The sequence below is a fragment of the Aquarana catesbeiana genome, linkage group LG03, assembly GCF_042186555.1.
Source record: "Aquarana catesbeiana isolate 2022-GZ linkage group LG03, ASM4218655v1, whole genome shotgun sequence".
Classification (NCBI taxonomy): domain Eukaryota; kingdom Metazoa; phylum Chordata; class Amphibia; order Anura; family Ranidae; genus Aquarana; species Aquarana catesbeiana.
The window spans coordinates 497,253,437-497,268,856 of record NC_133326.1 but is presented as its reverse complement, the minus strand read 5'-3'; the positions used below and the strand labels follow the sequence as shown (position 1 = coordinate 497,268,856).

Here is a 15,420-nt window from a genome sequence, read left to right as displayed (position 1 = left end):
AGAAAACACGGATTTAGGCATGACACTCGCATTTATTGTCCCTCCTGTCCTGACCAACCTGGTCTCTGCATCGGAGACTGTTTCAAACGCTACCACACACTAGTGAAGTATTAGCGTAAGGTACAACACTACACAGTCCTAGGGCACACTTACACAGGGTCTCGAAATGAAATGGCCATCACATTTTGAGAGATCCTAATCTGGAACGTTTACAGTTTATATAAGCGTGCAAAAAAAAAAAAAAAAAAGCCAAAAATAGTTGTGGTTTTATTTTTCTTCTCTCTTTATTGTTCTCTCTCATGTTCGCTCTCTTGTTCTATGTTTATTGTTCTCTCTATTGTTCCTGTATTTCAGAACTGTAATGTTTTATTTTTACTATGTTTTATTGTATTTGCTTTGCAGGTATGATATGTCTTATGCCCTGTACACACGGTCGGACATTGATCGGACATTCCGACAACAAAATCCATGGACTTTTTCCGACGGATGTTGGCTCAAACTTGTCTTACATACACACGGTCACACAAAGTTGTCGGAAAATCCGATCGTTCTGAACACAGTGACGTAAAACACGTACGCCGGGACTGTAAACGGGACAGTAGCCAATAGCTTTCGTCTCAATTTTTTCAGAGCATGCATGGCACTTTGTGCGTCGTATTTGTGTACACACGATCGGAATTTCCGACAACGGGTTTTGCTGTCAGAGAATTTTATAGCAAGATCTCAAACTTTGTGTGCCGGAAATTCAGATGGAAAATGCGATGGAGCCCACACGCGGTTGGAATTTCCGACAACAAGGTCCTATCACACATTTTCCGTTGGAAAATCCGACTGTGTGTACAGGGCATTACTGTTATACTGTAATGTTACTTTGTTTTATTGTTAACCATCATTTGCTTAGCAGGTACGCCATTCAGCTGCAGCACGGGTTTATTTATTGTGACAGCAACAGCATTTGCTCTCACGATACATAAAGCCATGACTCCAGCTCTGTAGGAGGTGATTTCACCACCACAATTAAAAAAAAAAGAAGAGCATATATGCCGAAGCAGGGGAGGAGCAGCTATTTGCTCCTAACATTAGGGGCGGATTGCCTCCATGCTTCGGCATATATTTTTTAGGCACAGATTGCGTAAAATTTAAAAAAAAAAATTTTACAATGTTTTAATGTATTTCCTTTGCAGGTATGGTATGCCTCACTGTTATAATCTAATGTTACTTTGTTTTATTGTTAACCATCATTTGAACAGCAAATACGCCATTCAGCTGCAGAAAATAGCTTGAAGTGTCTTCTTTCCAAAATGGGGTCATTTGGGGGGGGGGGGGGGGCGTTTGTGCTATCTTGACATTTCATGGCCACCAAAACTGTGATAGGTAGTGAGGAAGTGAAATCACCATTTTACACCCTTAAAAAGCCTGAAGGCAATAATTGATTTTCGGGGTCCTATACGTGGCTAGGCTCCCAAAAAGTCTCACACATGTGGTATCCCCGTACTCAGGAGAAGCAGCAGAATGTATTTTGGGGTGCAATTCCACATATGCCCATGGTATGTTTGAGCAATATATCATTTAGTGACAACTTTGTGTAATTTTTTTTTGTTGTAATTTTTTGTAATCACTTGTGACAAAAAAAAATACAATATTCAATGCGCTCAACATGCCTCTCAGCAATTTCCTTGGGGTGTGTACTTTCCAAAATGGGGGGATTGGGGGGGGGGGGGGGGGGTTGTACTGCCCTGCCATTTTAGCACCTCAAGAAATGAGATAGGCAGTCAAACTAAAAAGTTGCGTAAATTCTAGGAAATGTACCCTAGTTTGTAGACGCCATAACACTTGTGCAAACCAACAATAAATATACGCTTATTGACATTTTTTTACCAAAGACATGTGGCTGAATACATTTTGGCCTAAATGTATGACTAAAAATGAGTTTATTGGAATTTTTTTATAACAAAGTAAAAAATATAATTTTTTTTTTCAAAATTTTCAGTCTTTTTCCATTTATATCGCAAAAAAAAAAAAAAAAAAAAAAATTGCAGAGGCAATCAAATACCATCAAAAGAAAGCTCTATTTGTGGGAAAAAAAAGAACGCAAATTTCATTTGGGTACAACATTGCATGACCGTGCAATTACCAGTTAAAGCAGCGCAGTGCCAAATTGTAAAAAGTGCTCCGGTCATTGAGCAGCCAAATCTTCCGGGGCTGAAGTGGCTAAAGAGACACGCATGTTTTAGACTCGCTATTTGCGAGTAGGTTTTGGCTTATATTTTAGTGAAAAAGTTTTACAGTATCACACTATTGTGTATAATTTTCCTTTTAGTGAGCTCCGAGCGTCCATTTGGAGGTGTGCGGTGAGGATTTCTCCCAAAAACTGGAAAAGAACAGCAAATTGAGGTGGAGGAAAGGCTTCCATCAAAGGCTCAAAAATAAAGAGACGGTTCTTATAGCGGATATACTTTATTGGATCCAAAGTTTCTGTAGATCCATAAAGACATGGATGCGTGAGTTTGGGGTGGAGGAACTTGACTGGCCTGCACAGAGTCCAGACCTCAACCTGATAGAACACCTTTGGGATGAATTGGAGCAGAGACTGCAAGCCAGGCCTTCTCGTCCACATCAGTGCCTGACCTCACAAATGCGCTTCTGGAAGAACGGTCAAACATTCCTATAGACACACTCCTAAACCTTGTGGACAGCCTTCCCAGAAGGGTTGAAGCTGTTATAGTTGCAAAGGGTGGGCCAACTCAATATTGAACCCTACGGACTAAGACTGGGATGCCATAAAAGTTCATGTACTGATGGTCTATCTCATTTCTTGAGGCCCTAAAAAGCCAGGATAGTACAAATACCCCCTTGGAAAGCAGATAGTCCAATGTATTTAGTAAGAGGCATGGTGAGTTTTTTTTAAGTTGTCATTTGTCACAATTTTTTTGAAAAATAAATGAAAAATACTTTAAATTTTATTTTTTTACCAGTGCAGTACAGCGTCATCACATATGACTGGTGTGGCGGTGATCAGGGATACTGACCGGTGACAGTATGTAAAAAATAAATCCATTTTATAAAAATGTCTATATTTGTTTTACATACTTTCATCAGCGTAGTTTAATGTCACCATAGTGACACTGTACTTCTCTGGGGGGGGGGGAGGGGGGTTGATCAAGAATTTTTAACACTGCAATTGCTGTTACAGTGATGAACACTAACAGCAATCATTTAAGCTGTCATGAATGGATTTAATTCATAACAGTTGCTAGTGGTTTTGTGATTGGCCCACAGCTACCACAAAGTATAGGGTGTGGTGATTGGCCCAGGTACCATGTGATAGCTGTGGGCCAATCACAACATCACTATAGGAGTCACAGCTGTTATGAATGACATGTGCTCAGCAACATATATTTACGTTGTTGAGCCTGGCTGTGCTGCATGTCCACAGCAAAAGTACTGTGGGTGGACAGAAAGACTCTTTTCAGATTTTGTTTTTACTGTAATTTGCTGTCAGGGACTTTTCTTCACTTCCCGCCCCAGAAATAGTACACAAAGTAGCAGAAGGAAGGGGGATAGCTCCCGTAAAAAAGCTGTTACCACAACAGACGTTCCCTTTGGAAGACTTTCTTTCACCTACTATACTGGGGTTTTAAAAATTTGGGTTTCTCACACTCATTGTTCCTATGAGAGGCTGCTAGCATGTAGTGAAAGGGGTCTACAGAACTCAGAAAACAAATGGAAACCATGGCTCACCATCTGGTATTCTCAATTGCATTACTCCAATCCCAACGTGTCTCAATCTGTTTACTGACTATGCCTAAAGTGTGGACTTGTTTACTACATTCAAATAATACTTATAAGACTTTACCAGTTTATGTTTGTTATTTGAAAAAACTCCTAATAAAAATCTTATTGGGAAAAATGTTGGATTTCACATGACGCTTTGTACTATGGTCACCAGGACTAGGGTTAATCTTCCCAGTGGGGACACAGACCGCAATAAAATTCAGACAGAAGTTATGACCCTTCCACATCCTATCCCAAAAAATAAAGTTTTTGCTAAAAATACACACTTTAACCCTTTCACTGTCACAGATGGAGTACTACATTCATGGCTGCACAGCCGTGTAATCTGACTCCTGGTTGCTACAGCCATTTACATCAATTTAGCCAATTGTTGGCTTTTTAGTGGAAGTGATACAACTGAAAAAAGCAGCTTGATCCCTTCCACATATTCTGGGAATATATTGTGTTTGTGTGCACTAACATTATGTTTTCTAAGCTACTGTTTATCTTTCTGCATGCTGACATCCCTCTTAGCATCTGCTGCGCCCATTATAGGGGCCTATAACATAAGGCATGACCTATGAACTGACAGGAAACACATACCAGGGAAAGTGGCAGAGGAAAGAAACCTAGCAGTGCTAAATTAGGGTGTAAAACACTTGGTTTACCAGGTTTTAAGAAGGCCAGGGTGCTGCCAGTGCAATCCACAGTGATGCTTCTATTAGAATTGGTAGGAGCTGGGAGTATGGCTCTTGTTGGCCTAGCAATCGCAAGGGGTTTCGAGAAACACTTGGCTTCTGATGCTTTGTTTGAAGCTGAAGCAGAAGATGAACTTGTCCTAAAAGTAGAAAAAAAAGTACTTTATTACTAGACTAAACTAGAAAAAAATAAATAGATAAAATACACAAGCTATTTCAGAAAAGTAGCTTGTATAACTTAAAAGGTCAGAACCCTGAAATGTTCATTATGTCTAGGGGTGCCAGAACACTGAGGCTTCCTTACCTTATGCCATGTTCTAGCAGGCTCCCTCTATTTGTGGGATTGGTTCACTGCAGCCTTCACTGTAAGGCTTCATGCACAGTGGACATACTTAACCACTTCTGGACCAGCCGCCGCAGTTATACTGCGGCATGATGGCACTGCTGCGCGAGCCATTGTAGCTGTACGTCGGCTCTTTAAGACGCTTTAGCAGGCGTGCGCGCCCACGTGTCCCCTGAGCGGATGCATGTGCCCTGCGGGAGCGATGACCACCACGCACCCGCAATCACTCGTTACAGAGCGAGAACCGGGATCTGTTTGTGTAAACACACAAAGCCCGGTTCTCTCAGGGGAGAGGAGACAGATCGTGTGCTCCTACTAAGTAGGAACACCGATCGGTCTCCTTCCCTAGTCAGTTCCATCCTCCCCACAGTTAGAACACACCTAGGGAACACACTTAACCCCTTGATCGCCCCCTAGTGTTAACCCCTTACCTCCCCTTACCTACCAATGCCATTTATACAGTAATCAGTGGCTATTTTTCTCGCCGATCGCTGTATAAATGTCACTGGTGCCAAAAAAGTGTCAAAAGTGTTCGATCTGTCCACTCAATGTCGCAGTCATGATAAAAAACAAAAACAAAAAAAAAATCTCTGATCACCGCCATTACTAGTAAAACAAAAAATAATAAAAATGCCATAAATCTATAACCTATTTGGTAACAAACCAATAAATATACGCTTACTGTGATTTTTTTTTTTTTACCAAAAATATGTAGAGGAATATATATTGGCTTAAACTGAGGAAAAAATGTGTTCTTGTTTTTTCAAAAAAAATTGGGATATTTGTTATAGCAAAAAGTACAAAATATTGTGTTTTTTCAAAATGGTCGCTCTTTTTTTCTTTATAGAGCAAAAAATAAAAAAGGACATCAATTTTGTTTGGGTACAACGTCACATGACTGCGCAGTTGTCAGTTAAAGCGACGCAGTGCTGTATCACAAAAATTGGCCTGGTCAGGAAGGGAGTAAATGCTTCCGGGGCTGAAGTGGTTAACTCTGTTAGGGGCGTCTGGCATTTTTTTTTTTTTCTGCCTCTAAACGCCCCTGCATGTTAGCCTATGTGTTTATGCAAACATAGGTGTTTAGAAGAGTTTAGAGGCAGGGGCGTTTGGAGGCAGAGAAAAACCCACTGCCAGCGTGTCCAGGAGCAACAGCATTTTGGCAGAAAAAATGCTTGACATGCCTAAATGTGTCTAAAAACATGTTAATGCTAGGCACATTTAGCACTTTAGTTAATCTATTTCAATTGCCAGAATAATAATTTATGAAATTAAATTAATTATTTTGTTCCAGCCCAGGGTTCAGTTTTAAAATTGCCCCCCATGCCACTAAGTCCTTTTATTCAGAGGCTACATCACATCCTGAAACAAATGTCCACGGATTCTGCATGTGTGATGATGTCAGAGAGAGTGGCAGTGGACAATACTTGTCTGAGCCCACCAAAAAGTCCAGCTTCAGGGGACAAGTCAGGGGTGACAATTTTAAAAATGTATATGCCTGGAATCAGGATTTAAATTATAACACTAAATTCTCATATGATGATATTTGGCTTGTTAATATATTTTAAATTTAAGATGAAAGTTCCCCCAGTGGACTAGTATGGAAGAGCCCTGGGGCCATCATAAAAAAAAAACTGAATTCTGACTTTGAAACTCAGAATTCTGAGATTGAAATTCAGAATTGTAAGTTTAAAAAAAAAAAAATACAGAATTCTGAGATTAAAAGTCAGAATTCTGAGTTTCAAAGTCAAAATTCTAAGATTCAAAGTCAGAATTCTGAGATTCAAAGTCAGAATTCTGAGATTTAAAGTCAGAATTCTGAGATTCAAAGTCAGAATTCTGAGATTCAAAGTCAGAATTCTGAGTTTCAAAGTCAGAATTCTGAGTTTCAAAGTCAGAATTCTGAGTTTCAAAGTCAGAATTCTGAGTTTCAAAGTCAGAATTCTGAGTTTATAAATATAGTAGTCTATAGGAAGATTTTAGGACCAATGAGCAATAATGTAGTAACACCCACAGACCATCATTCTGCAGACATACATGTCTTCTGCTCTGTATATGAATATGTAAATCTATCTTAGGCTCGATTCACACCTATGCATGTTGCTTTTGAGCGTTTTTGGAGGTTTTTTTTTCATGCTTGCCACGTTTTTGAGCCGCGTTTTTGCCGCGTTTTAGCGGCGTTTTTGCCGCGATTTGCGTTTTGCGTTTTTTTTTTTTTTTCATTTTTTTTTACAGTCTTGAAAAAAATAAAAAAAAAATAAAAAAAAAAAAAAACGGCAAAAACGCACCAAAAACGCACCAAAAACTCATCAAAAACGCTGCAAAAACGGTGCACTTGCGTTTTTGATGCTTGTCCATTGAAAACCATTACATGCAAAACGCTGCTTTTTGCATGAAAAAAAGTCCCCGACCCTTTCCAAAAACGCAGAGATACAAAAAAGCATTGATGTGAACATGTTCCATAGGAACCCATGTTAAAAAATTCCCGTGCATTTCTGCAAAATGCATCAAAAAACGCGCTAGTGTGAATGGGGCCTTAGTTACAGCACACAGTATAGGGAAGCAGGCAGTGTTGGATTCTCTGGTTCCTCTGCTGTCTTATCCTTCTCTGTCATCTGCTCCAACATAAAGAGCCATGCTGAAAACATGTGTATTGTGTGTGAGTGGGGGGGGGCACAGCTTCCATAGATAACAGAACATAATGGCCAGCACAGCTCTGCACCCCAACTTGTAGGAAACATTGCACTTTTGCCCCTACATGAGGGAATTGTGAATTGCTAGAAAGCAGCAGGACAATGTGTGTCTATGTTCATAATGGATTGATCATAGCAATTACTTGTCTAGACTAATAGAGATGTTTTACTTACAATTAACCTCATTTTAAACATAAAAGCTAATACAACCACTACTGGGAGATAGCATAGTGGTTAGAGCAGCAGACTTATATTGGTGAAGTTGTGGGTTCTAGTCCAGGTGACGGCATTTTTATATACATATATATTTTAAAATATGAGATAGTGAGGGCTTAAATTGTATTTTATCAATATATCCAAAATTGATTTCAAGGTATATTAACAAAGACATACTGATATATTGAGCACACAAAGTTGTAGTATATGCTGCCTACTATAAATTAGAGAGTAGAGATTTCAAAGAAAAAACTGTGTATATATTATTAGGGTGATCAGATGGGATCATTAGGGTGTCATCTTCAGTTTCCCCTGGGGGGCAGTTCACAATTTCAGGAGACTGGTCATAACAAATCAATCATAATTCACTCGTCTGGATTAATACAGTTGTTTCACAGAGAATTAACCTCTTATTAAACATAGAAAGCAACAATTAAGAACCCTTAAGTGATAGTATAGTGGGTAGAGTGCCAGGCTTATAGTGTTGAAAGTTCTGGTTCTTAACCAATTCAGACCACATTTTTTAATTATATATATTTTTTCAATATATTGATTTTATATTAAACTTATTTTAAACTATAAGTTACTGAGAACTTAAATTGTATTTTATTGATTTATCCAAATTGATTTCAAGGCATATTAACAAAGACATATTGATAAAACTGTTGTATAAGCTGACTACTATAAATTAGAGAGTAGGGATTTTTTTTACAAATCTGTGTATATATTGGGATGATTTTGGTGACATGGGGCCAGTTCTCAATGTCAGGAGATTGTCCCTGGAAGCTGCATGATAACCATCATATCTCATAACTCAACCACCGATGCAGGGGCATTTTTCCATGCAGTGACACCACCGATGCAGGGTCATTTTTTCCATCCAGTGACACCACCGATGCAGGGTCATTTTGTTTCCATCCAGTGACACCACCGATGCAGGGTCATTTTGTTTCCATCTAGTGATACTACTGATGCAGGGTAATTTTTTTCCTTCCAGTGACACCACCGATGCAGGGTCATTTTTTCCATCCAGTGACACCACCGATGCAGGGTCATTTTTTCCATCCAGTGACACCACCGATGCAGGGTCATTTTTTCCATCCAGTGACACCACCGATGCAGGGTCATTTTGTTTCCATCTAGTGACACCACCGATGCAGGGTCATTTTTTCCATCCAGTGACACCACCGATGCAGGGTCATTTTTTCCATCCAGTGACACCACCGATGCAGGGTCATTTTTTCCATCCAGTGACACCACCGATGCAGGGTCATTTTTTCCATCCAGTGACACCACCGATGCAGGGTCATTTTTTCCATCCAGTGACACCACCGATGCAGGGTCATTTTTTCCATCCAGTGACACCACCGATGCAGGGTCATTTTTTCCATCCAGTGACACTACCGATGCAGGGTCATTTTGTTTCCATCTAGTGACACCACCGATGCAGGATCATTTTTTCCATCCAGTGACACCACCGAGGACTTCACATTACTCTACCCGAGGACTTTCACACCGGAGCGCTGCGCTGGCAGGACAGGAAAAAAGTCCTGTCAGCAGCTTCTTTGGAGCGATGTGTTTACCGCTCCTCCACCGCTGCTCCACATTGAAATCAATGGGGCAGTGCTGGGATACCGCCGGCAAAACGCCGCTATTGCAGTGCATTGCGGGCGGTTTTAACCCTTTCTCTGCCGCTAGCGGGGGGTAAAAGTGCCCCGCTAGCGGCCAAAATGCGCCGCTAATCCGACGGTAAAACGCCTATAAAAATAGCTGCGTTTTAAAGCGGACGCTATAGGCAGCTCGGTGTGAAAGGGGTCTTGAGTTTAAAACTGGAGCACACATAAGGGGCTAACAGTAGTGAAGAAGAAAAATGACCCTGCATCGGTGGTGTCACTGGATGGAAAAAAATGACCCTGCATCGGTGGTGTCACTGGATGGAAAAAAATGACCCTGCATCGGTGGTGTCACTGGATGGAAAAAAATGACCCTGCATCGGTGGTGTCACTGGATGGAAAAAAATGACCCTGCATCGGTGGTGTCACTAGATGGAAACAAAATGACCCTGCATCGGTGGTGTCACTGGATGGAAAAAAATGACCCTGCATCGGTGGTGTCACTGGATGGAAAAAATGACCCTGCATCGGTGGTGTCACTAGATGGAAACAAAATCACCCTGCATCGGTGGTGTCACTGGATGGAAAAAAATGACCCTGCATCGGTGGTGTCACTGGATGGAAAAAAATGACCCTGCATCGGTGGTGTCACTGGATGGAAAAAAATGACCCTGCATCGGTGGTGTCACTGGATGGAAAAAAATGACCCTGCATCGGTGGTGTCACTGGATGGAAAAAAATGACCCTGCATCGGTGGTGTCACTAGATGGAAACAAAATGACCCTGCATCGGTGGTGTCACTGGATGGAAAAAAATGACCCTGCATCGGTGGTGTCACTGGATGGAAAAAAATGACCCTGCATCGGTGGTGTCACTAGATGGAAACAAAATGACCCTGCATCGGTGGTGTCACTGGATGGGAAAAATGACCCTGCATCGGTGGTGTCTTTAGATGGGAAAAATGACCCTGCATCGGTGGTGTCTTTAGATGGGAAAAATGACCCTGCATCGGTGGTGTCACTGGATGGGAAAAATGACCCTGCATCGGTGGTGTCATTGGATGGAAAAAATTTCTGTGTCAATGGTGTAGCTAAGAGGAAAATGGCGCTGCATCGGTGTCAGTGGGGATAAAGTGCAGCCAATCAGTGAAGGGGAGATATGGGCGTGTACATTGTAGTACACACAGATTATAGTGCAGAGCTCAGGGCTGAGTTATGAGATATGATGGTTATCATGCAGCTTCCAGGGACAATCTCCTGAAATTGAGAACTGGCCCCATGTCACCAAAATCATCCCAATATATACACAGATTTGTAAAAAAAATCCCTACTCTCTAATTTACAGTAGTCAGCATATACAACAGTTTTATCAATATGTCTTTGTTAATATGCCTTGAAATCAATTTGGATATATAAATAAAATACATATATATAATATATTTTAAAATATGTTTAATATAAAATCAATATATTACTAAAGATTATACCCTGAACTGGTTTAGAACCCATAACTTTCAACACTATAAGCCTATTACTCTAGCCACTAGGCTATAACTTAAGGACAGTTTATCAATGCTTTTTATGTTGAATATGAGATAAATGGTGTGTGAAACACCTTATCAGCCCATACAATTAATTGCTATTTAATAATCTGTTATGACCATAGACACACATTTTCCTGCTGCCTTCTAGCCATTCACAATTCCCTCATGTAGGGGCAATAGTGCAATGTGTCCTACAAGTTGGGGTGCAGAACTGTGCTGGCCCTTGTGTTCTGTTATCTATGGGAGCTGCGTCCCCCCACTCACACACAATACACACGTTTTCAGCATGGCTCTTTATGTTGGAGCAGATGACAGAGAAGAAGGATAAGACAGCAAACCAAGGAACTAATTAATACAGTAGAGGAACCAGAGAACCCAGCACTGCCTGCTTCCCTATACTGTGTGCTGTAACTAAGATAGATTTACATATTCATATACAGAGCAGAAGACGTGTATGTCTGCAGAATGATGATCTGTGGGTGTTACTACCTTATTGCTCATTGGTCCTAAAATCTTCCTAATAAAGACTACTATATTTATGAACTCAGAATTCTGACTTTGAAACTCAGAATTCTGACTTTGAAACTCAGAATTCTGACTTTGAAACTCAGAATTCTGACTTTGAATCTCAGAATTCTGACTTTGAATCTCAGAATTCTGACTTTGAAACTCAGAATTCTGACTTTGAAACTCAGAATTCTGACTTTGAAACTCAGAATTCTGACTTTGAATCTCAGAATTCTGACTTTGAATCTCAGAATTCTGACTTTGAAACTCAGAATTCTGACTTTGAAACTCAGAATTCTGACTTTGAAACTCAGAATTCTGACTTTGAAACTCAGAATTCTGACTTTGAATCTCAGAATTCTGACTTTGAAACTCAGAATTCTGACTTTGAAACTCAGAATTCTGACTTTGAATCTCAGAATTCTGACTTTGAATCTCAGAATTCTGTATTTTTTTTTTAAACTTACAATTCTGAATTTCAATCTCAGAATTCTGAGTTTCAAAGTCAGAATTCAGTTTTTTTTTATGATGGCCCCAGGGCTCTTCCATAGACTAGTAACTACTGTATATTAGCCAATTTAGAACTAACCTTTAGAGTAAGGTGCACAGGGAAGATCTTTGCACAGAGAAAACAAAAACGTGTACAGCGAGGGAAAAAAGTATTTGATCCCCTGCTTGATTCTGTACATTTGCTCACTGACAAAGAAATGATCAGTCTATAATTTTAATGGTTGATTTTAACAGTGAGGAGACAGAATAACAAAAAAATCCAGAAAAACGCATTTCAAAAAAAGCTATAAATTGATTTGCAATTTAATGAGTGAAATAAGTATTTGACCCCTTCGCAAAACATGACTTAGTTACTTGGTGGCAAAACCCTTGCTGGCAATCACAGAGGTCAGACGTTTCTAGTAGTTGCCCACCAGGTGTGCACACATCTCAGGAGGGATTTTGTCCCACTCCTCTTTGCAGATCCTCTCCAAGTTGTTAAAGCAGAACTCCGGGATCAGCAAAAAATACCCTATTAGTACACCCCCCTACACAAAACACTAAAACAGTTATTACATTTGTGAAATTCCTTACTATTGAAGAGAAAAGTCTAATTGAATTTTCAGGAAGTCAGCTCTGTAGTTCAAAAAAAATGCAGCGTGTATTCTGCCAGGGAGGATCTGTTACACCAGCAATTACATCATATCCTCCCCTCTCTCTCCAACTACATTTCCTACGAATACTTGGGATTGGAGAGAATGTGAGAGGTACACTAGGCCTGTACATGTAAATGTTAACTCGCCCACTTCAACATAAATCACACCCCTCATTCTGCAGCCACACTGCTCAGTAACACACAGAACAGATAGGTTACAGTCTTATAAATACAAAGCATGTCTGTGTTCTCTCCCCTCCACCCACTACAGGAAATAAACATATTTCGCTTACTTGCTTTATGTAATCATTACTGAACATTACATATGTAATCATTACTGAACTCCACTCATCCCATTAGGATATTATACACACACTGTACTCTGCTGTAAATCAGTATTAGAAATATTCCTCCTCATGCTGTAGCTTTGAGATCTTTCTAACAGTATTCAGCGCTTGTATGGTATATGTGAGAACATCCCCAGCCGCAATACAGAGAGTGTGAGTCGGGCCATGATGCTTTAACATTAGCATGTGGCACAAGTAAATGTCGGCATGAGAAAGAAAACAAAAAAGTGCAGCGCTAACTTACTAACCAGTACCACAATAATGGTGGAACCCTCTAATGTAAGGAAATCTCAATAACCTTCAATATAAGTGCGGTCTCACCGGAGCCCATAAGTGCGGTCTCACCGGAGCCCATAAGTGCGGTCTCACCGGAGCCCATAAGTGCGGTCTCACCGGAGCCCATAAGTGCGGTCTCACCGGAGCCCATAAGTGCGGTCTCACCGGAGCCCATAAGTGCGGTCTCACCGGAGCCCATAAGTGCGGTCTCACCGGAGCCCATAAGTGCGGTCTCACCGGAGCCCATAAGTGCGGTCTCATCTGATCAGATCTTGTTTATTAAGCACTGATCACCGTATAGCCCTGCCTCCCGGGCCGGCATTGCGATTGACGGTACACTGGTCCAATGCGGAACCAGCGGGCGGGCTATATGGCGATCTGTCACAGCCAGAGATCCCCCGCTCTGTCACCCGGCTGATGTTTTGTAACTGCAGTGAGAGGACAGGCGGTGGCGGGGGGCGGTGCTGGCAGGGAGCAGAAGAGGAAGAGAGGAAACCACCATCATGGGCGGTACAGATCAGGGGGCTGTGAGACCCCTCCGGCCACTACACGAAAGTAGAAATCCCTGCTCGCTGTGGAGAGCTACAAGTGGACATTGACAAGACCGCTGGCTGGGAGTAGAGGAGGACTAGCAGCCAGAGGTCTTAGAAACCGGATATCACCAGGCAGTAACGGTTTTTCAGCAAGATCAGCAGGCTATTGCAGAGGAACTACAGAGCTCAGAAGAACATGGGTGGCATAATCAGTGAAGGTAGGAGATCAGCAACAAGGACATGGAAAAAAAAGAAAAATTCCCGGAGTTCTGCGTTGAGGTTTCGAGGCTGATGTTTGGTAACTCAACCCTTCAGCTCCCTCCACATATTTTTTATAGGATTCAAGGTCTGGAGACTGGCTAGGCCACTCCAGGACTTTAATGTGCTTCTTCTTGAGCCACTCCTTTGTTGCCTTGGCCGTCTGTTTTGGGTCATCGTCATGCTGGAATACTCGTCCACAACCCATTTTCAATGCCCTGACAGAGGGAAAGAGGTTCTCACTCAAGATTTGACGGTACATGGCCCTGTCCATCGTCCCTTTGATGCGGTGAAGTTGTCCTGTCCCCTTAGCAGAAAACACCCCCAAAGAATAATGTTTCCACCTCCAAGTTTGATGGTGGGGATGGTGTTCTTGGGGTCATATGCAGCATTCCTCCTCCTCCAAACACGGCAAGGTGAGTTGATGCCAAAAAACTAAATTTTGGTCTCATCTGACCACAACACTTTCACCCAGTTCTCCTCTGAATCATTCAGATGTTCATAAGCAAACTTCAGACGTACATGTGCTTTCTTGAAAAAGGGGACCTTGCGGGCGCTGGATATCAGTCCTTTACAACTTGGTGTGTTACCAATTGTTTTCTTGGGGACTATGGTCCCAGCTGCCTTGAGATCATTGATTCAATGTGTAGTTCTGGGCTGATTCCTCACTGTTCTCATGATTGAAACTCCACGAGGTGAGATCTTGCATGGAGCCCCAGACTGAGGGAGATTGACAGTTATTTTGTGGTTTTTCCAACTGTTGTCACCCTCTCACCAAGCTGCTTGGTGATGGTCTTGTAGCCCATTCCAGCCTTGTGTAGGTCTACAATATTGTCCCTGACATCCTTGGACAGCTCTTTGGTCTTGGCCATGGTGGAGAGATTGGAATCTGATTGATTGCTTCTGTGGACAGGTGTCTTTTATACAGGCAACAAGCTGATATTAGGAGCACTCCCTTTAAGAGAGTGCTCCTAATCTCAGCTTGTTACCCATACAGACGACACCTGGGAGCCATAAATCTTGCTGATTGATAGGGGATCAATACCTATTTTACTAATTAAAATACAAATCAATTTATAACTTTTTTGAAATGCGTTTTTATGAATATTTTTGTTATTATTCTGTCTCTCACTGTTAAAATAAACCTACCATTAAAATTATGCATAGGGGGAGTGTACTAATGGGGGGTTCTGCAAAGAGGTGTGGGGCAAAATCCCTCCTGAGATCTGTGCAAACCTGGTGGCCAACTACAAGAAATGTCTGATTGCCAACAAGGGTTTTGCCACCAAGTACTAAGTCATGTTTTGCAAAGGGGTCAAATACTTATTTTACTCATTAGAATGCAAATGAAATTTATAACGTTTTTTGTTATTCTGTCTCTCACTGTTAAAATAAACCTGCCATTAAAATTATAGACTGATCATTTCTTGGCCTAATGTACAAAATCAGCAGGGGATCAAATATTTTTTCTCCTCACT

General features: G+C 41.3%; 1 protein-coding gene across 2 annotated transcripts in view; it reads right to left on the bottom strand.

Moving 5' to 3' along the window:
• The window catches only part of HMGXB3 (HMG-box containing 3), a 106,925-nt gene that overhangs the window by 47,668 nt on the left and 43,837 nt on the right, over positions 1-15,420 (bottom strand). For both annotated transcript variants that reach the window (XM_073621076.1, XM_073621077.1), the window contains one exon: positions 4,443-4,612. In XM_073621076.1, the coding sequence (XP_073477177.1) occupies positions 4,443-4,612 (170 nt within the window). The remainder of the gene's footprint in view (positions 1-4,442; positions 4,613-15,420) is intronic.